We start from the raw sequence: 21,110 nt of genomic DNA, 5'->3' as shown, positions 1-21,110 counted from the left end.
GTGCATAAGAAATTCAACCAATCGAATTAGAAAAACCAATCGAATTAGGGAAATAGACGATTAATGCCCGATTTCTTTACGTCCAGTTATCTTGCGGTTAAAATTACCCAGGAGATAAACTACTATTGCCCGATTTCTTCACGTTCATTTATCTTGCGGTTAAAATTATCCAGGAGATAAACTACCAGCTCCATGCACGTGATTGATTAAACTTGAGATTAATTCTCCGGATAACTTTATCGAGAAGTGAAGAAATCGGACATAATTAAGGATACGTTTTCACTGAACGTATCACGCGCGCGTCATTCTTCGCTTCCAATCAAAACGTCCCTTTTTATTATGATAAAATATAATGGATGTTTTGATTGGACGTGAAAGATGTTATGCAAAGGCTTGTTCTTTGTTGCTGCACTGCTACACTGGTGCAGTAAGCTAGAATAAGGGCCTAAACACAATGTCAAGCAACAGGCAATAGAAACAGAAATAATGAAAGAGAGAAAAAGAAAGAGAAAAGATCTTCTCTTTTTCTCTCATTCTTTATTTCCTATTCCTATTGCTTGTTGCCTGGCATTGTGGCCTTAAGCAAATATATTTTTTCTCATTTTAACTTATTGTACTAGTGCAGCAGTGCAGGAATAAAAAACAAACCTCAAGCCTAAAAAGTTTGTGCGGCGGCCTAAGGCCAGTATTCGTAATCGAACGCACTCTAAGGCCCAGTTCCACAACTCACGGTTAAATTAACTGGCCAATTATTCCATTGAAATTGACCAATCGTATTTGTCGTTAAACAAAATTAACAAATACGATTGGTCAATTCCAATGGAATAATCGGCCAGTTAATTTAACCGTAAATTGTGGAACCGGGCCTAAGCTACATAAACATAGCATAAGACCGTTGAACCAATCAATTCCCAGCATAAAGTTGCCATATTGATATTCATAAGATGCTTATTGGCTTAGAGCTCTTATGCTATAATTATGTTATTGCAGCTTATGTTATTTTGGCAAGAGAATTAATCAATCAGAGTCGTCTATTTCTCTCTCCAAGATAGAAATAAAGACCTCTGATTGGTTAATTCTCTTATGCATTATGTGTTATGCAGAAGTCTGGGCGGTGGCTTTGAGTATTTTAATGGACCAGGGGCTCGATTCTTGAAGTCATTCGCAAGAGAAACGTATACGCAAATACTCGCTCTAACAGAAAGTTGTAAGTTTATTGGTTAATAGCCATACGATAGCCAATAAATTTCCAACTTTTCTGTAAGATCAGAATTTGCGAATACGTTTCTCTTGCGAATGAATTCAAGAATAGAGCCCCAGGGACTCGATTCTTGAATTCATTCGCAAGAAAACGTATGCGCAAATACCTGCTCTAACAAAAAAGTTGCAAGTTTATTGGTTAAAAGCCATACGATAGCCAATAAATTTTCAACTTTTCTGTAAGAATAGAATTTGCGAATACGTTTCTCTTGCAAATGAATTCAAGAATCGAGCCCCTGTTCGCGTTATTTGCACTTTTCGCACTCGACATCTTCACTTTCTCTTTTTCCAGGGGCTCGATTCTTGAATTCATTTGCAAGAGAAACGTATTCGCAAATTCTGTTCTTACAGAAAAGTTGAAAATTTATTGGCTATCGTATGACTTTTAACCAATAAACTTGCAACTTTTCTGTTAGAGCGGGTATTTGCGCATACGTTTTCTTGCGAATGAATTCAAGAATCGAGCCCCAGTGCTCGAGTTATAGCAACGCGAACAAAACCTAGTGCATACCAGTATTGCCAAATAACTGAAACTAAATTTCCCCAAATTATTCATGAATTCCCCAAATTTCCCCAAAGGAAAGAAAAAGAAGAGATAAACAACTGGGTGAGAAATTCAATTAAAAGAACAGACCTATGATAAGTCAAAGTTGGTCAAAGTTGATGGCCAGCAGTGGTTTGAGTTGTAGCTGTGTCCCTTTCGACTATTGATATTTATTGATACGTAAGACAAATCATGACCTCGCTTCTCGCACCGGAAATTCCACCGCCAGGATTTTCTTTCGATCTTTGCCAAAGGTGAAAATTTTGTCTTGTTTTGAAAATTTACAACTCTCGTGTTTAGAGCTATTCCAGCTAACCTAAAACGCATACTGCTGTGTCACACATCAGTTTCATGAAAAAAAGTTATATATTTACGAAATAACTGTAATATTATATATTTACGACATAACTGTTGTATGGATTGTAAAATTATATATTTGTGAACAATTATTTTTATTAAAAATAATTTTAAAATAGAATTTTTTAATGTAAACGTGTAATTAAGTTAATGCCTTCTACAATTTTGATTATAACTGTGATTTCTAAGGCCTTACGCACAATAGAGGAATATTAGATAAGGAATAGAAATAAAAATTTTAGAATAGTTATATTGTATCTTAACACATTTATGTCTTACATTTTATTCATATCCTTTGTGTATTACATTTAATGTTTTATCAAAGAAATTAACTCTAAAATTCTAATTTCTATTTTTAATGTCTAATATTCTTCTATTACACACAAGACTTAATAATAGTAATAAATAAAAAATAATAAATATTAGTTTGTATTGTTTAACGAGATTTATGGAGTAAATATGATTTATTTTTATTAGATATATTATTTTTATCAATATATATCAGAAATATTTATCTTATCTTTAGTTATAAATTTTATTACAAAGATAATTTACATATTTTTAAATTAATTTGGAATTTATTGACCCTGATAATCTTTATTTATTTCATACAGAAACAATGCTTTGGTTAAGAAAGGCTTTGCTGCTCCAAAAGCAGTCAAGACAGGTACTACCATCGCCGGTGTAGTGTACAAGGATGGTGTTATTCTCGGCGGTGATACACGAGCTACGGAAGATACCATTGTGGCTGACAAATACAGCCTAAAGATTCACTTTCTTGCTCCAAATATGTAGTAAGTGTTACAGCATCCTTTATTACAAATCTTTTTACACAGCTTTTTACACATTTTTTAATTACAACAAATTAATGTAACGATTGTTATGTATAATGTTATTTACTAAATTATTACAAAAAGTAAAAGTAATAATAGCAATTTGTTATTTTCTATAGCAGGAAATTACTTGTTTATTGAAGAGTATATTGAGAGAAACTTTTGAATTATTTCTAGTTGTTGTGGAGCTGGTACAGCGGCCGATACTGAAATGACCACTGAGATGATTGCTAGCCAGTTAGAGCTGCATCGCCTGAATACTGGCCGCATTGTGCCCGTGTGCACTGCCAACACTTTGATAAAACAAATGCTGTTCCGTTATCAGGGTCACATCGGGGCCGCATTGATCCTGGGCGGCCACGATCTTGATGGACCTCAGTTGTACTGCATTTATCCGCACGGTTCATCTGAGAAGCAGAAGTATACCACTATGGGATCCGGTTCACTGGCTGCTATGGCGGTCTTTGAAAGCAGATGGAAACCTGATTTGTCGGTAAGAAATTTTTTTTAATTGTGATATAAATTTAATAGTTTTTTAAAAATTTTTATAGACGAATGACCAAGACTTTAGTGAAACTAAAAACAATAGATTAATATTTGTATGTTCTCATAGAAATGAAGAAATTAGCCACTCTTAAGATCACAATTTTCTTCTATTCAAATAAAAATTTGGCAAATCTGAAGTTCAAAATAATGTTTATTTTAGATATAACTTTAAATAAACAGTGATAAATTCATCACATTATTATTATAAAATCTATTACGTATTGATGTTAGTATATTTATAATTTTTATATTAATTCTATTCACATGTATTTTTCTATATTAACTAATGTTAAAACTATTTCTTATATTTATTTTCTTATATTAAATTTTTTCGAATTAAATGTTTTTAGGAAGAGGATGCAAAGCAGCTGGTGGCGGACGCTATTCGCGCGGGCGTGTTCAACGATCTCGCATCGGGATCCAACGTGGATCTTTGCATCATTCGTAAGAACAACGTCGAATACTTGCGACCATACGACACCGCCAGTGTGAAGGGTGAACGGCAGATCAGCTATCGTTACAAGCCCGGTACCACGTCGGTGCTTACAAAAACAATACAACCGATTATCGTGGAGGAGGAGACTGTGCGCACGATCGTGCCCGAAGCGATGGATACGTCTGCATGAAACTTCGTTAATTAATTTAGCGTCTTATATAAGCTATAAATAATAATAAAAATTTTTTTTCAATAAAATTTGTCGATTGTAGATCAACTCGATATTTGTAATAAAGGTATTTCTGGGAGATAACGTAAGAGGATAAATATATAGTTTCTAGATTCTGTGATTCCGGAAAGAGAGGGAGTAAGGTTTGGATTAAAAGAGAGCACATTAGAAGAGCCCGGCGGCTTGCTTGAGACGCTGTCTCTTCCAGGTCGGCAGTTTCTCGAATTCCGCTGGTTCCATTTTGAAGATTGCGATGAAATTGTCGTAGGTCAGGTGCATCTCCTTGCGTCTGACGTCCACGCCGGCCGGTAGGTTCTCTGGCTCGCTTTTCAGCACTGTCGGTGGATATTTGATGTAATTGTCGAAATCCGTGGTGGCCTTCGAGGTCGTCTGCGTCCTCGTCGATTGATCTCTGTCCTCCAACAGGGCGCAGAACATCTCGAACGGCTTGTAGTCCCTCAGCAGATTATGATTCCAATTGTCAAACAGCCCGATAAATGTAGCTGGTTCCAAACCTAAGGATAAAAGCACAAAATTGCAGAGAAAATAAAAGATGAAAAAAATAAAGATTTTTTGGCGAAACAAATAGTTTGAAAACAGCTGATTCTAAAAATGTGACGAACTTAAAAAAGTACTGGCCAAGATAAAATATCTGTCAGAAGATTTTACTACATCTTAGATTTTAATTTGTTAGTTCGGAAAAAGACGTCAATAATCTTCCAGAGATCTTTCCGTGGAACTCACCTTGTTTGATCACGGAAATGGTCGTGTTGCGATTTCGGCCCGCGGGATGAGTGTAGAGATATATAGTGGCGTCCTCGATGCACTCCTGCAGTGTTTTTGGATTGGAGAACTTGCCTATCCATACCCAGATCACATCGCCGGCGTCCAGCAGCCAGACAGCCTCCGGGACCAGAGAGTTCTGTCGAAACCCAAGGATCTGCTCGCCTACGAAGAGACCGTTCTCGGTGCGGCATTGAAACAGATGCTTGTTCAGCTCCTCGCCGACCTCTTCGGCCTCCGTGCCGTACGTTCCTCTTCCTGAAGAGGACAATGCGAAGCGATGATTGTAATGTCGAATGTGATCTTAGAATGATTCGAGTTCATTTCATTATTTTTTTTTCATTCGATTTACTAATTACCTCCAAGCTCGGCCCAGAAGTCGTCGTCCTCCTTACCCTCGGCGATGAGGGGCGCGTTTCTGGGTGCGAGGCGTCGCGACGTTTGCCTCGCGTCGCCGGTGCTCTTGCCGCCGCACCAGACGACCGGCGCGCCGGAGAAGAGGATGAACACCGCGCTGGAGTCCAGACTGCTCGCCCGTAACGGGCGTTCCACGGCTTTCGAAGTGTACGGCGTCGAGCCGAACACCCTGACCAGATACTTCTTCGGCGCTGCAAATCAAGAATTTTTGTAGAAGGTAGAGAGATTTCGTGCACTTTGAATCTTTCGTGTTCTCCTTAAGACACGACATTCTTCAAAATTTTATTATTTGTTGCAGATTAATCGAATAATAGAAGAAGTCCACTTACGCGAATTACGATGAGGTCCGGCGAGTATCTTGAGCTTCCCATCGTAGATTTGTAATAGATGAGACGGTTCTCTGCCTTGGGACGCTTTAACTAATTGCGCGTTTGTTTCTTCACATAGACGGCAAGCCACTGTCAAAGCTGCATCTCGATCCACCTTGATAGAGTGGACACCTTCCCAGCAGTAAACCTAAAGATGAGAGATGTATTAAAAAGAAATAATAGTTCTCCTCTGGAATTTTTCACAATTATTATATCAATGAAATAAAAAAGTATCAGTTTCATATTAATCATTTAATTAATAGGTTTAGGTAGTAGGCGATTAAAAAGATAAACGATAAAGTTAAAATACTAAAATTTATTAAACTTAATTCTTTTCAAATAAGTTAATTTTTAATTTTAACTATTTATTGTTGAAATACATAAACTTTAATTTATTAATTATTTTTTTAATTAAAAATTTATTTATCTAAAAAGAAAAATGATTCACATAAAAAACAATTTTCTTGCTTTATGTAAACTTAATTTATAAATAAAAAATTTATTTAGTAATCTAATTTTAAAAAATTACGATGTTTTAATCTTCCTATCTAAAAAGGGAGATGTTAAATCAAATCGAATTTATTGTTGCCGCTTTTCCGAGATGCTGATTGGCTGTCTCGCTATCTCGTTGTTAAGTGCGTTCTTCCTATCTAAAAAAGGAGATGTTAAATCAAATCGAATTTATTGTTGCCGCTTTTCCGAGATGCTGATTGGCTGTCTCGCTATCTCGTTGTTAAGTGCGTTGTGACTTTCTTCACTTCGTGTCATTTCCAGCTGTCAAACTACTTCGTGTCATTTTCAGCTGTCAAACTGTCACTTTTGATAGTTGATTGAAATAATTACAAAAAATCAGGGAAAAAAAAAAGAGCCAAATAAAAAATATACGAGAGGAAGAGAAAGAGAGAGAGAGAGAGAGAGAGAGAGAGGGAGAAGGGGGGGGGGAGAAGTAAGAATCTTTTCTAAAAATAGGCATGGCATCGATACTCGCATCTCTCGAAGTATTGTTGTCGCTTTTCCGCGATGCCGATTAAACGTGTGTGAAGTTAGCATCTCAAAGTTTAGCATCTCATAAAAATACTGCAGAATTACTTGCATCCAGCATAGTTCTACAGTTCTTGATAGGTATCAACAATAGTTCCGTTGAATTATCTATTTTAATTAAAATTTTATAAATGAGATGCTAACTTCCAAAATCACATAATAGCATCTCACCGTATTTCGAATATACGACCACAGAGAAGAATAAATCTATAGAGTTCTACCGTTTAGAGACGTTCTATCAATAGTTCTGATGATTAAATTAATGAAAAAACAATTTTTTGTTACAAAACATACGTATATATGCGTGTACGTCTGCGCACGTGGATTTGGTGTAACTGGCATCTTAGATAGACAAAATTAATTAATTTAAAAATTTTTAAAGTATTTTTCAACAACTATCTAGATGGGAAACTTATATTTATAGGTCTAGACATGAGATACTGGTTGAATATTGATAGTTCTATTTTTTTTAACGCAGTTCCCATATAGATACGGACGCGTACAATAGTTTTTAAAAAAGCTATGGTGTTATAATAAATAAAAACATTTTTTTTTTAAATTATTTTGCCCGGAAAACTTGAATTTTAAAGGCTGGACGTGAAGTGCTAATTGAATATTGACAGATTTATTTATTTTAACGCAGTTTTCATATAACTCCGGACGCGTCCAATAATTTTCTAAAGAGTTCCAGTGATATAATTAATTAAAACATTTTTTAAACAATTATTTTGCCGAAAAACTTGACTTTTAAGGGCTAAAGGTGAGATGCTGTTCAAATATCGACAGTTCTAATTATTTTAACGCAATTCATATATAGTTCCGGACGTGTAAAGTAAATTTCTAAAGAGTTCCGGTAATATAATTAATGAAAACATTTTTTAAACAATTATTTTGCCCGAAAAACTTGAATTTCTAAGGCTACACGTCAAGTGCTAATCGAATATCGACAGATCTATTTGTTTTAACGTAATTCTCATATAGTTCCGGACGCGTACAATATGTTTCTATAAAGTTCGGGTGATATAATTAATTAAAACATTTGTTAAACAATTATTTTGGCCGAAAAACTTGAATTTCTAAGGCTACACGTCAAGTGCTAATCGAATATCGACAGATCTATTTATTTGAACGTAATTCTCATATAGTTCGGGACGCGTACAATATGTTTCTATAAAGTTCGGGTGATATAATTAATTAAAACATTTTTTAAACAATTATTTTGACGAAAAACTTGAATTTCTAAGGCTACACGTCAAGTGCTAATCGAATATCGACAGATCTATTTGTTTTAACGTAATTCTCATATAGTTCCGGACGCGTACAATATGTTTCTATAAAGTTCAGGTGATATAATTAATTAAAACATTTTTTAAACAATTATTTTGCCCGAAAAACTTGAATTTCTAAGGCTACACGTCAAGTGCTAATCGAATATCGACAGATCTATTTATTTGAACGTAATTCTCATATAGTTCGGGACGCGTACAATATGTTTCTATAAAGTTCGGGTGATATAATTAATTAAAACATTTTTTAAACAATTATTTTGCCCGAAAAACTTGAATTTCTAAGGCTACACGTCAAGTGCTAATCGAATATCGACAGATCTATTTGTTTTAACGTAATTCTCATATAGTTCCGGACGCGTACAATATGTTTCTATAAAGTTCAGGTGATATAATTAATTAAAACATTTTTTAAACAATTATTTTGCCCGAAAAACTTGAATTTCTAAGGCTACACGTCAAGTGCTAATCGAATATCGACAGATTTATTTATTTGAACGTAATTCTCATATAGTTCGGGACGCGTACAATATGTTTCTATAAAGTTCGGGTGATATAATTAATTAAAACATTTGTTAAACAATTATTTTGCCCGAAAAACTTGAATTTCTAAGGCTACACGTCAAGTGCTAATCGAATATCGCCAGATCTATTTGTTTTAACGTAATTCTCATATAGTTCCGGACGCGTACAATATGTTTCTATAAAGTTCAGGTGATATAATTAATTAAAACATTTTTTAAACAATTATTTTGCCCGAAAAACTCGAATTTCTAAGGCTACACGTCAAGTGCTAATCGAATATCGACAGATTTATTTATTTGAACGTAATTCTCATATAGTTCGGGACGCGTACAATATGTTTCTATAAAGTTCGGGTGATATAATTAATTAAAACATTTGTTAAACAATTATTTTGCCCGAAAAACTTGAATTTCTAAGGCTACACGTCAAGTGCTAATCGAATATCGACAGATCTATTTATTTGAACGTAATTCTCATATAGTTCGGGACGCGTACAATATGTTTCTATAATGTTCGGGTGATATAATTAATTGAAACATTTGTTAAACAATTATTTTGCCCGAAAAACTTGAATTTCTAAGGCTACACGTCAAGTGCTAATCGAATATCGACAGATCTATTTATTTGAACGTAATTCTCATATAGTTCGGGACGCGTACAATATGTTTCTATAATGTTCGGGTGATATAATTAATTAAAACATTTTTTAAACAATTATTTTGCCCGAAAAACTTGAATTTCTAAGGCTACACGTCAAGTGCTAATCGAATATCGACAGATCTATTTGTTTTAACGTAATTCTCATATAGTTCCGGACGCGTACAATATGTTTCTATAAAGTTCAGATGATATAATTAATTAAAACATTTTTTAAACAATTATTTTGCCCGAAAAACTTGAATATCTAAGGCTACACGTCAAGTGCTAATCGAATATCGACAGATCTATTTATTTGAACGTAATTCTCATATAGTTCGGGACGCGTACAATATGTTTCTATAAAGTTCGGGTGATATAATTAATTAAAACATTTGTTAAACAATTATTTTGCCCGAAAAACTTGAATTTCTAAGGCTACACGTCAAGTGCTAATCGAATATCGCCAGATCTATTTGTTTTAACGTAATTCTCATATAGTTCCGGACGCGTACAATATGTTTCTATAAAGTTCAGGTGATATAATTAATTAAAACATTTTTTAAACAATTATTTTGCCCGAAAAACTCGAATTTCTAAGGCTACACGTCAAGTGCTAATCGAATATCGACAGATTTATTTATTTGAACGTAATTCTCATATAGTTCGGGACGCGTACAATATGTTTCTATAAAGTTCGGGTGATATAATTAATTAAAACATTTGTTAAACAATTATTTTGCCCGAAAAACTTGAATTTCTAAGGCTACACGTCAAGTGCTAATCGAATATCGACAGATCTATTTATTTGAACGTAATTCTCATATAGTTCGGGACGCGTACAATATGTTTCTATAATGTTCGGGTGATATAATTAATTGAAACATTTGTTAAACAATTATTTTGCCCGAAAAACTTGAATTTCTAAGGCTACACGTCAAGTGCTAATCGAATATCGACAGATCTATTTATTTGAACGTAATTCTCATATAGTTCGGGACGCGTACAATATGTTTCTATAATGTTCGGGTGATATAATTAATTAAAACATTTTTTAAACAATTATTTTGCCCGAAAAACTTGAATTTCTAAGGCTACACGTCAAGTGCTAATCGAATATCGACAGATCTATTTGTTTTAACGTAATTCTCATATAGTTCCGGACGCGTACAATATGTTTCTATAAAGTTCAGATGATATAATTAATTAAAACATTTTTTAAACAATTATTTTGCCCGAAAAACTTGAATATCTAAGGCTACACGTCAAGTGCTAATCGAATATCGACAGATCTATTTATTTGAACGTAATTCTCATATAGTTCGGGACGCGTACAATATGTTTCTATAAAGTTCGGGTGATATAATTAATTAAAACATTTGTTAAACAATTATTTTGGCCGAAAAACTTGAATTTCTAAGGCTACACGTCAAGTGCTAATCGAATATCGACACATCTATTTGTTTTAACGTAATTCTCATATAGTTCCGGACGCGTACAATATGTTTCTATAAAGTTCAGGTGATATAATTGATTAAAACATTTTTTAAACAATTATTTTGCCCGAAAAACTTGAATTTCTAAGGCTACACGTCAAGTGCTAATCGAATATCGACAGATCTATTTGTTTTAACGTAATTCTCATATAGTTCCGGACGCGTACAATATGTTTCTATAAAGTTCAGGTGATATAATTAATTAAAACATTTTTTAAACAATTATTTTGCCCGAAAAACTTGAATTTCTAAGACTACACGTCAAGTGCTAATCGAATATCGACAGATCTATTTATTTGAACGTAATTCTCATATAGTTCGGGACGCGTACAATATGTTTCTATAAAGTTCGGGTAATATAATTAATTAAAACATTTGTTAAACAATTATTTTGGCCGAAAAACTTGAATTTCTAAGGCTACACGTCAAGTGCTAATCGAATATCGACAGATCTATTTATTTGAACGTAATTCTCATATAGTTCGGGACGCGTACAATATGTTTCTATAAAGTTCGGGTGATATAATTAATTAAAACATTTGTTAAACAATTATTTTGCCCGAAAAACTTGAATTTCTAAGGCTACACGTCAAGTGCTAATCGAATATCGACAGATCTATTTATTTGAACGTAATTCTCATATAGTTCGGGACGCGTACAATATGTTTCTATAATGTTCGGGTGATATAATTAATTAAAACATTTTTTAAACAATTATTTTGCCCGAAAAACTCGAATTTCTAAGGCTACACGTCAAGTGCTAATCGAATATCGACAGATCTATTTGTTTTAACGTAATTCTCATATAGTTCCGGACGCGTACAATATGTTTCTATAAAGTTCAGGTGATATAATTAATTAAAACATTTTTTAAACAATTATTTTGCCCGAAAAACTTGAATTTCTAAGGCTACACGTCAAGTGCTAATCGAATATCGACAGATCTATTTGTTTTAACGTAATTCTCATATAGTTCGGGACGCGTACAATATGTTTCTATAAAGTTCGGGTGATATAATTAATTAAAACATTTGTTAAATAATTATTTTGGCCGAAAAACTTGAATTTCTAAGGCTACACGTCAAGTGCTAATCGAATATCGACAGATCTATTTGTTTTAACGTAATTCTCATATAGTTCCGGACGCGTACAATATGTTTCTATAAAGTTCAGGTGATATAATTAATTAAAACATTTTTTAAACAATTATTTTGCCCAAAAAACTCGAATTTCTAAGGCTACACGTCAAGTGCTAATCGAATATCGACAGATTTATTTATTTGAACGTAATTCTCATATAGTTCGGGACGCGTACAATATGTTTCTATAAAGTTCGGGTGATATAATTAATTAAAACATTTGTTAAACAATTATTTTGCCCGAAAAACTTGAATTTCTAAGGCTACACGTCAAGTGCTAATCGAATATCGACAGATCTATTTATTTGAACGTAATTCTCATATAGTTCGGGACGCGTACAATATGTTTCTATAATGTTCGGGTGATATAATTAATTAAAACATTTTTTAAACAATTATTTTGCCCGAAAAACTCGAATTTCTAAGGCTACACGTCAAGTGCTAATCGAATATCGACAGATCTATTTGTTTTAACGTAATTCTCATATAGTTCCGGACGCGTACAATATGTTTCTATAAAGTTCAGGTGATATAATTAATTAAAACATTTGTTAAATAATTATTTTGGCCGAAAAACTTGAATTTCTAAGGCTACACGTCAAGTGCTAATCGAATATCGACAGATCTATTTGTTTTAACGTAATTCTCATATAGTTCCGGACGCGTACAATATGTTTCTATAAAGTTCGGGTGATATAATTAATTAAAACATTTTTTAAACAATTATTTTGCCCGAAAAACTTGAATTTCTAAGGCTACACGTCAAGTGCTAATCGAATATCGACAGATCTATTTGTTTTAACGTAATTCTCATATAGTTCGGGACGCGTACAATATGTTTCTATAAAGTTCGGGTGATATAATTAATTAAAACATTTGTTAAATAATTATTTTGGCCGAAAAACTTGAATTTCTAAGGCTACACGTCAAGTGCTAATCGAATATCGACAGATCTATTTGTTTTAACGTAATTCTCATATAGTTCCGGACGCGTACAATATGTTTCTATAAAGTTCAGGTGATATAATTAATTAAAACATTTTTTAAACAATTATTTTGCCCGAAAAACTCGAATTTCTAAGGCTACACGTCAAGTGCTAATCGAATATCGACAGATTTATTTATTTGAACGTAATTCTCATATAGTTCGGGACGCGTACAATATGTTTCTATAAAGTTCGGGTGATATAATTAATTAAAACATTTGTTAAACAATTATTTTGCCCGAAAAACTTGAATTTCTAAGGCTACACGTCAAGTGCTAATCGAATATCGACAGATCTATTTATTTGAACGTAATTCTCATATAGTTCGGGACGCGTACAATATGTTTCTATAATGTTCGGGTGATATAATTAATTAAAACATTTTTTAAACAATTATTTTGCCCGAAAAACTCGAATTTCTAAGGCTACACGTCAAGTGCTAATCGAATATCGACAGATCTATTTGTTTTAACGTAATTCTCATATAGTTCCGGACGCGTACAATATGTTTCTATAAAGTTCAGGTGATATAATTAATTAAAACATTTTTTAAACAATTATTTTGCCCGAAAAACTTGAATTTCTAAGGCTACACGTCAAGTGCTAATCGAATATCGACAGATCTATTTGTTTTAACGTAATTCTCATATAGTTCCGGACGCGTACAATATGTTTCTATAAAGTTCAGGTGATATAATTAATTAAAACATTTTTTAAACAATTATTTTGCCCGAAAAACTTGAATTTCTAAGGCTACACGTCAAGTGCTAATCGAATATCGACAGATTTATTTATTTGAACGTAATTCTCATATAGTTCGGGACGCGTACAATATGTTTCTATAAAGTTCGGGTAATATAATTAATTAAAACATTTTTTAAACAATTATTTTGCCCGAAAAACTTGAATTTCTAAGGCTACACGTCAAGTGCTAATCGAATATCGACAGATTTATTTATTTAAACGTAATTCTCATATAGTTCGGGACGCGTACAATATGTTTCTATAAAGTTCGGGTGATATAATTAATTAAAACATTTGTTAAATAATTATTTTGGCCGAAAAACTTGAATTTCTAAGGCTACACGTCAAGTGCTAATCGAATATCGACAGATCTATTTGTTTTAACGTAATTCTCATATAGTTCCGGACGCGTACAATATGTTTCTATAAAGTTCAGGTGATGTAATTAATTAAAACATTTTTTAAACAATTATTTTGCCCGAAAAACTTGAATTTCTAAGGCTACACGTCAAGTGCTAATCGAATATCGACAGATCTATTTGTTTTAACGTAATTCTCATATAGTTCCGGACGCGTACAATATGTTTCTATAAAGTTCAGGTGATATAATTAATTAAAACATTTTTTAAACAATTATTTTGCCCGAAAAACTTGAATTTCTAAGACTACACGTCAAGTGCTAATCGAATATCGACAGATCTATTTATTTGAACGTAATTCTCATATAGTTCGGGACGTGTACAATATGTTTCTATAAAGTTCGGGTGATATAATTAATTAAATCATTTGTTAAACAATTATTTTGGCCGAAAAACTTGAATTTCTAAGGCTACACGTCAAGTGCTAATCGAATATCGACAGATCTATTTGTTTTAACGTAATTCTCATATAGTTCCGGACGCGTACAATATGTTTCTATAAAGTTCAGGTGATATAATTAATTAAAACCTTTTTTAAACAATTATTTTGCCCGAAAAACTCGAATTTCTAAGGCTACACGTCAAGTGCTAATCGAATATCGACAGATCTATTTATTTGAACGTAATTCTCATATAGTTCGGGACGCGTACAATATGTTTCTATAAAGTTCAGGTGATATAATTAATTAAAACATTTTTTAAACAATTATTTTGCCCGAAAAACTTGAATTTCTAAGGCTACACGTCAAGTGCTAATCGAATATCGACAGATCTATTTGTTTTAACGTAATTCTCCTATAGTTCCGGACGCGTACAATATGTTTCTATAAAGTTCAGGTGATATAATTAATTAAAACGTTTTTTAAACAATTATTTTGCCCGAAAAACTTGAATTTCTAAGGCTACACGTCAAGTGCTAATCGAATATCGACAGATTTATTTATTTTAACGCAGTTTTCATATAGTTCTGGACGCGAACAATAATTTTCTAAAGAGTTACGGTGATATAATTAATTAAAACATTTTTTAAACATTTATTTTGCCCGAAAAATTTGACTTTTGAGGGCTAAAGGTGAGATGGTGTTCAAATATCGACAGTTCTATTTATTTCAACGCAATTCTCATATAGTTCCGGACGCGTACAATAAGTTTCTAAGAAGTTCCGGTAATATAATTAATTAAAACATTTTTTAAACATTTATTTTACCCGAAAAACTTGAATTTTGAAAGCTGGACGTGAAGTGCTTATTGAATATCGACAGATTGATTTATTTTAACGCAGTTTTCATATAGTTCCGGACGCGTACAATAATTTTCTAAAGAGTTCGCCAGAAAGTGAAAGTTTTGAAAATTGATTGAAAATTAACAGGTAACATTACATATAATATATTATAATTTTTGATTTATTTAAAGGGGATTAAGTTTGGAGATAAAGTATGTAAGAGTGATATTAAGAAACATGAAAATATAATATAATTACTAATTTGTGTTTAGTGAGAGAGTAAGGGGCGGAAGGGGGAGAGTGGGAGAGCGTAAGAGATAAAGAAGAGGATTAAATAAGAAAGTAAAGTGTAAGAGTAATATTGAACATTATGAAAATAATTTAATTAATATCATTAATAATATAATTAATAATTTAGAGAGGGGGAGAAGAAGCGTGAGATAGAGAAGGGCATTAAATATGATAAAGTGTGTGAGAGTAATATTACAGAAGAAAAAAAAGTGCAATGTTCAATATAAAAATGCTAAGTGGCGCGCGCAAAGCGCGCGCTATGTTGTGTTCTAGTTAATGTAAATTGTGCTTCTCAGAATCAATTTAAATTAATTTTAATATTTAAATTTAGTTTTATTTGCATACAACATTTAACGTAATTAAATTCATTTTATAAGCCATTGGCTTTAATTTAATTTTGTTAAAAATTTAATTCAATTTAGCAAATTAAATAATTGAGATTTAATACTTTAATTGAAGATTTATCAAAAATATAAGAGAAAAAATTACGTTTATTTCTTTGAAAAAAGAAAATTCAAAGAGATTCACATACAATACTTCGACACCTTCGTCCTTGTCCGTACTTGTACAGCATCACGTAGCAGGCCTCCGCGTAATAGATTCCCCTGTCGTCTTCCATCTGTACCATGCCTTCCTTCAATTCGACCTTCCACAAAGTTCGCTCGCCGGATCCGTCGTCCACCAACTGGCACTCGGCCGCCATCCTGGGCCTTTCGTTCATGTAATCGGGCTCGAAGCTCGTCGGCAAAGTCAACGGCCTCGTCTTGGAAGGTTCCCAGCCCCTTAGTAGCGCCTTCATCTCCGCAGGTTCGTGATCTTCGTTTCAATTTTATTTATTTTATTCCCCTGGCTCTTATATACAAGTTTCACGTATTACTACTGTTATTCAAGTTTTTAAAATTATGCGACATATTGATACAATATTATTTATTTCAGTAATTTTTATTTTATTTTAATCTCTTAATTAATTCCAATATTTATATACATCGATTGTTTTTTTCATACAGAAAAATCCAGACATTCCGTATTTATTATAAATATTCATAAATATTTTTCTTACTATTTATTTTAGTTTATTTTATTATTTTTAAAAAATATATAAATACTTTTATACACATTTTAGAAATATTCTTAGGATATTTATAATAAATTTTTATGATTTATTCAATCTATGAAATATTTTGATAAGCATTTATAAAATCTCCAAATAGTTATTAGAAATTTTTTATGCTGTTTGAGAAACGCACATATGTAATAAAACTATATTGCTAGCGTCAGGCTTGCCCCATAAGAGAAGGGGGTAAAAATATGAGAGTATAGTGCCTTCCCCGAAAGTGAGATAATTATTTTATGGCGTAATAAAACAAATGTTGGTTTACCCTCCGTCGTCCTGGCTACCGGCACTCCATCACTGTAATCCTTCTTCTTGACGAAGCCCCGCGCGTTTCTTACGGCTTCCAATCTCTCCCGCGCGTTGACATCGCGGCCCACCCAGGCCCAAACACCGGCCTCACCCCGGTCTATTAAATACACGGCACCGGAAGTCAGATCGCCGCGTAGGACCGGGCCGGACTTGAGTTCGGCGACCTTGTACTTGCCCGACTGCTCGCTGCACTTGTACAGCTTGATGGGACTGGGAGGGTTGACGCGGTGCTGGCGATCGGGCGCCACTATCCTTGCCGAGGGGTTGAGCACGCTACTGAAGAGCTCCTTGTCGTCTACGGGTAGGGTCTGCTCGTAGCCGTCCTCGACCACCACCACCCGGCCGTTGTTGTTCTCCTTTCGCGACTCCAGGAGACTGGCCGCGTGACGTTTGTGCAGGGGATCTGACAAAGACCCAAGCCACAGGAAAATGACACCCCTAAAAAAATAAATAAGATTTCTTTAAACTTTTCCACGATTTTATAAAATTACTTCCTCAAACTTGTAAAAGTAAACTAGTGACGATAAAAAAGAAATTATTTCAGGATTTTTATTATTTTACTTGCAAAACTATAACAGAGGAAAATATTGTAGTAATTGTTGAATTAACGCAGGAAAATGGAATATGGAAGAAAAAAAAAGTTATATATTAGTTATCAACAAGAATTTTTGTGAAATTTAGAAAGCATAGATGAGAATTAACTTCACCAAAGTGAAGTGTTATTATTAATTGTGATTTTTTTGAAGTTTAATAGGAAAAGAGGTTATATTTTAATAAATATATAATGTTTATTAGAAATTTTAGAATATTTATTATTTTTAAAGATTAAAAATATAAAAATTAAAATAAAAGATTGTAAATGATATACAAACATTTATAACATTTAAAAAATAGGAAAAGTATAAATATGAATAAAAAAGATGACGTATTTTTCAGTTCCCAAATATTAAATTTTTTAAATTTAAAATTTTATAAAATATGCAACTTCAACAAAGATTACAAAATTTTCTTAGACGTATTAAACTTCTAGATGCTAAAGGAATCTTATCATTCGATCTATCTCGGTGCTTAGGAAGACGCATATATTTTTTTGCACGCGGAGACTTTCACCGGCGGATTTCGACATCCGTCCGGCGGCGGTTACGTATGAATTATCTGCGTCCGTGGCAATTGCCCCGAGCTGTCACGCACTTTGCGCGGACGTCCACCAGGATGACGTCCCTACAGCTGAAGTGCTCCCAGTGGACCCTCTCCAGCTCGGTCAGGATCGGCACGGCCACCCCGGAGACGCGGTGCAGCGCGCAGTCGGGTGGCTCGTGGTGCAGGTTCTCCACCACCAGCCGATGCCGGAAGTAGGCGAGGAACCGCGGGCTCTCGCGGCCCTGCGCCTCGCGCGTCAGGATCATCGCCGACGTCTGCGAGTCGAGCTCGGCGGCGCGGAGCGCTGCGGCGCCGGACACCGTCGAGTCGCAGTTGGCGCCGATCCAGAAGTGGATGGCGCGCACCACCGAGGTGTCCTTCAGATCTTTGATCTATCGAAAGGACAGAATACTTTATTAAGTTCGAAAAAAATCTGTTTTTGAAGAGAGAGAGAGAGAGAGAGAGAGAGAGAGAGAGAGAGAGAGAGAGAGAGAGAGATGTTACTTTTCAAAGATTATTATAAATATTTTTAATATTAATTCTAATTCAAACTATATACAGAACTTCATATAAATTTAAAATACTTCATATAAATAAAAGACTTCATATAAGTAAAAAATTTCATGTTTTTATATTTTAGTTTAATTAACAAGTGTCAATCATTTCGGTATAGGAAATTTACAATCTTCAATTTAATGTCCTATATCTGCTCCTCTAAATATTGTTATAATCTACAAGAATTAATAAATACTTCTATAAAAGTTACAGAAGTTACAGTTCTTAATTGCTTTAATATTCATAAATTAAAAAATTGTTGAAATTGTGTCTTTTCTTAGGCTGGGCAAGGTAAAATACCTACTTACAGTAGAACAAATCAAAATATTAAGAAAAAAGAGAAATTTAAATAAATTCTTTAATGTGAAACTTTTTGAACAGTTTATTTCCCTTCAATTAGAGAGCGTCGATTTTTAAATTTTTAATAACTTTAATAAATCTACCACATTGCAATTTTCTTTTGCGAAAGAATGGTTCAATGGCAAGAAGAGTCAAAAGTTTGGAGAAGAAACTGTGAATGGGCGTGGATTTCGTTAGGCGGGACGGTGCTCGCGCTTTCGTGCGGTTTCTCTCACGACGACGTAACACACAATGGAAGTAAAAGTTACCGGCATGCTCGGGTAAGGAAGTGCACCGTCCTTTGCGGACACGGCGTAAACGATGTACGCCGACTCGGAGAGGAAGAGGCCCATGTTGCTGCCGCTTACGACCGTCGCGCGTAGACCCTGGCCGACACAAGCAAAAAATCAAGTGAAACAAAATGATTTGTAAACGCGACGTGAAATAATAAAAAGTTAATTCAATATAAAACTAATTATAGAGTGAAAAAATAATTGTAAATAATAGTCGATAATAACTAATAAATAATTAAATATGAAATTAATTTAAGGGAAAGACTAATTTCTAATAATAAACCTGGTGTCTTAAAAAAATTGATCATTTGTTTGATTAAATTTAATAAAATTATTAACTACGGCCATTTTTATTTATCATGACTTTATGATTATATATTTAATAGGGTAAACTTAATTTAAAAGATTAGTAATGTATTATATTAAATACTATATTATAGTATTTAATATAATACATTACTAATCTTATAAATTAATTTTACAACACTTATTTTTACTACAAAACGTACTGTTTTTTTAAAACAAGTATTTTGATTTATAATAATTCCTTATCCTACCTCGATTTTCCAGACTCGGAAGATGCTACTGTTCTTCGGGATGTTCCTGAACACCTCGCCACCGGAATCGTCGCTGCGACAGCTCCTGTCATCCTGCGGGATGGTATTTAAAACTTCAGGATACAGCACGCTCGTCATGTTCGCTCGCGACAAATAACAAGAGTCCTCGAAAATTTCTCTCCTCCCGATTCAACGTTTTTTCCGCGTCGCAGAGTGACAGACAAGTCGACGCTGACTCGAAGTCGTGTGGATCTGGCGATCGCGTGTCGAGAATGAGGAGTCAACTGTGCTCGAAGTACGAGAGTTTCCGAGAGATGGTCGCGGAAAAAAAATCGCGGAGAAAATCGTCAGGGAAATTCGAAAAGACGCCGGTGATTCTAAGGCCGGCCGATAGGCGCGCGCGTGCAATAATTAACGGTGATTAATTCCGGCGCGCGCGATAACATTGTCGGCGGCCGTGCGTTACGCTCGCGTCGGGCGCACGATTCGTTCCTCGAGGTTTCGCAACGGACGCGTTCCGCGAGCGGACTGAGAGAACTGGGATACCGGAGCTCGCTCGCTCGCCCGCAGATCGAAGAGGAGAAGAGGATCTCCGCCTCGCAGGTGCACTCGAGTGCGTGCTCGACGCACCGCACGCATCAGCCGGAAGAGCGCTTAGCACATTAAATAAGTTTACTTAATTTAGCTCGCGTGTACACTTTCCAGTATTACTACCTGAAAAAATTGAATGGAAAAAGATATCCCTTAGATTTCTAAGAGATATCACACCGTGTGCCTCTTTTGAGATCTCTCTTGCGTTTTTTTTTCAAAAAGTTTCAAGAGAAGAGATCTAAAAGATAGATGAAGATTATATTTTGTGGAACATTTTGAGATACCCGAAATGTTTCGAAGATATCTTGTAGAAACCCAAGACATCTTTTGTGATAAATATTTTCAAGATATTTCTGATAACTGCGATAATTTGAAGGTATACTTTTATTTCAATAAAGTTGCAATAATAATGATTATTATTATTATTTTAATATTAAATAGTTTGATTATTTATATAATATTTAGTTTTATATATAATTAAATATATACTCAGAAAATATAATAATATAATAATAAATTATAGTTATTATTATAATTATAACTTTACTGAAATAAAAGTACACCTTTAAATTATTAAAAATATCTTCAAGATAAGACCAGGTATCAATAAGGCTCAATTGTTTGCCCCAAAATGAAAAAGGAAAAAATTTCTTA

General features: G+C 33.9%; 2 protein-coding genes and 1 long non-coding RNA gene across 3 annotated transcripts; 2 read left to right on the top strand and 1 right to left on the bottom strand.

The window, feature by feature from the left end:
- The first annotated feature begins 1,895 nt into the window (after positions 1-1,895).
- On the top strand, positions 1,896-4,303 carry LOC105837945 (proteasome subunit beta type-7). Its single transcript, XM_012683151.3, has 4 exons — positions 1,896-2,058; positions 2,776-2,955; positions 3,172-3,487; positions 3,891-4,303. The coding sequence occupies exons 1-4, from the start codon at positions 1,997-1,999 to the stop codon at positions 4,164-4,166; spliced, it is 834 nt and encodes a 277-aa protein (XP_012538605.1). The 5' UTR covers positions 1,896-1,996; the 3' UTR covers positions 4,167-4,303.
- Positions 4,304-4,348: 45 nt separating this feature from the next.
- LOC105838144 (villin-1) lies at positions 4,349-21,082 on the bottom strand. The gene is made up of 9 exons (XM_036287153.1): positions 19,866-21,082; positions 19,285-19,401; positions 18,173-18,513; positions 16,938-17,419; positions 16,091-16,374; positions 5,735-5,921; positions 5,348-5,596; positions 4,950-5,246; positions 4,349-4,720 (listed from the first exon to the last, which is right to left on the bottom strand). Exons 1-9 carry the CDS (start codon positions 20,001-20,003, stop codon positions 4,371-4,373), a joined length of 2,445 nt encoding a protein of 814 aa, XP_036143046.1. The 5' UTR covers positions 20,004-21,082; the 3' UTR covers positions 4,349-4,370.
- On the top strand, positions 5,501-6,012 carry LOC118645651. Its single transcript, XR_004963339.1, has 2 exons — positions 5,501-5,622; positions 5,704-6,012. It is a non-coding gene; the product is annotated as an uncharacterized LOC118645651 (long non-coding RNA).
- Positions 21,083-21,110: the final 28 nt, after the last annotated feature.

The sequence above is a fragment of the Monomorium pharaonis genome, chromosome 5, assembly GCF_013373865.1.
Source record: "Monomorium pharaonis isolate MP-MQ-018 chromosome 5, ASM1337386v2, whole genome shotgun sequence".
In the NCBI taxonomy this organism is placed as follows: Eukaryota; Metazoa; Arthropoda; class Insecta; order Hymenoptera; family Formicidae; genus Monomorium; species Monomorium pharaonis.
This window is presented reverse-complemented; position numbering and strand designations above follow the sequence as displayed.

What these genes read in the sequence shown, in the direction of transcription:
- LOC105837945 (XM_012683151.3), top strand. Translation starts at nt 1,997, where the DNA reads ATGACCTCGCTTCTCGCACCGGAAATTCCACCGCCAGGATTTTCTTTC. An exon ending in TTTCTTGCTCCAAATATGTA is followed by an intron (nt 2,956 to 3,171) that starts GTAAGTGTTACA and finishes AATTATTTCTAG; the next exon opens with TTGTTGTGGAGCTGGTACAG. An exon ending in GATGGAAACCTGATTTGTCG is followed by an intron (nt 3,488 to 3,890) that starts GTAAGAAATTTT and finishes AAATGTTTTTAG; the next exon opens with GAAGAGGATGCAAAGCAGCT.
- LOC105838144 (XM_036287153.1), bottom strand. Translation starts at nt 20,003, where the DNA reads ATGACGAGCGTGCTGTATCCTGAAGTTTTAAATACCATCCCGCAGGAT. An exon ending in CTGGTGGACGTCCGCGCAAA is followed by an intron (nt 17,420 to 18,172) that starts GTGCGTGACAGC and finishes TTATTTTTTTAG; the next exon opens with GGGTGTCATTTTCCTGTGGC. An exon ending in GACGAAGGTGTCGAAGTATT is followed by an intron (nt 5,922 to 16,090) that starts GTATGTGAATCT and finishes TCTCATCTTTAG; the next exon opens with GTTTACTGCTGGGAAGGTGT.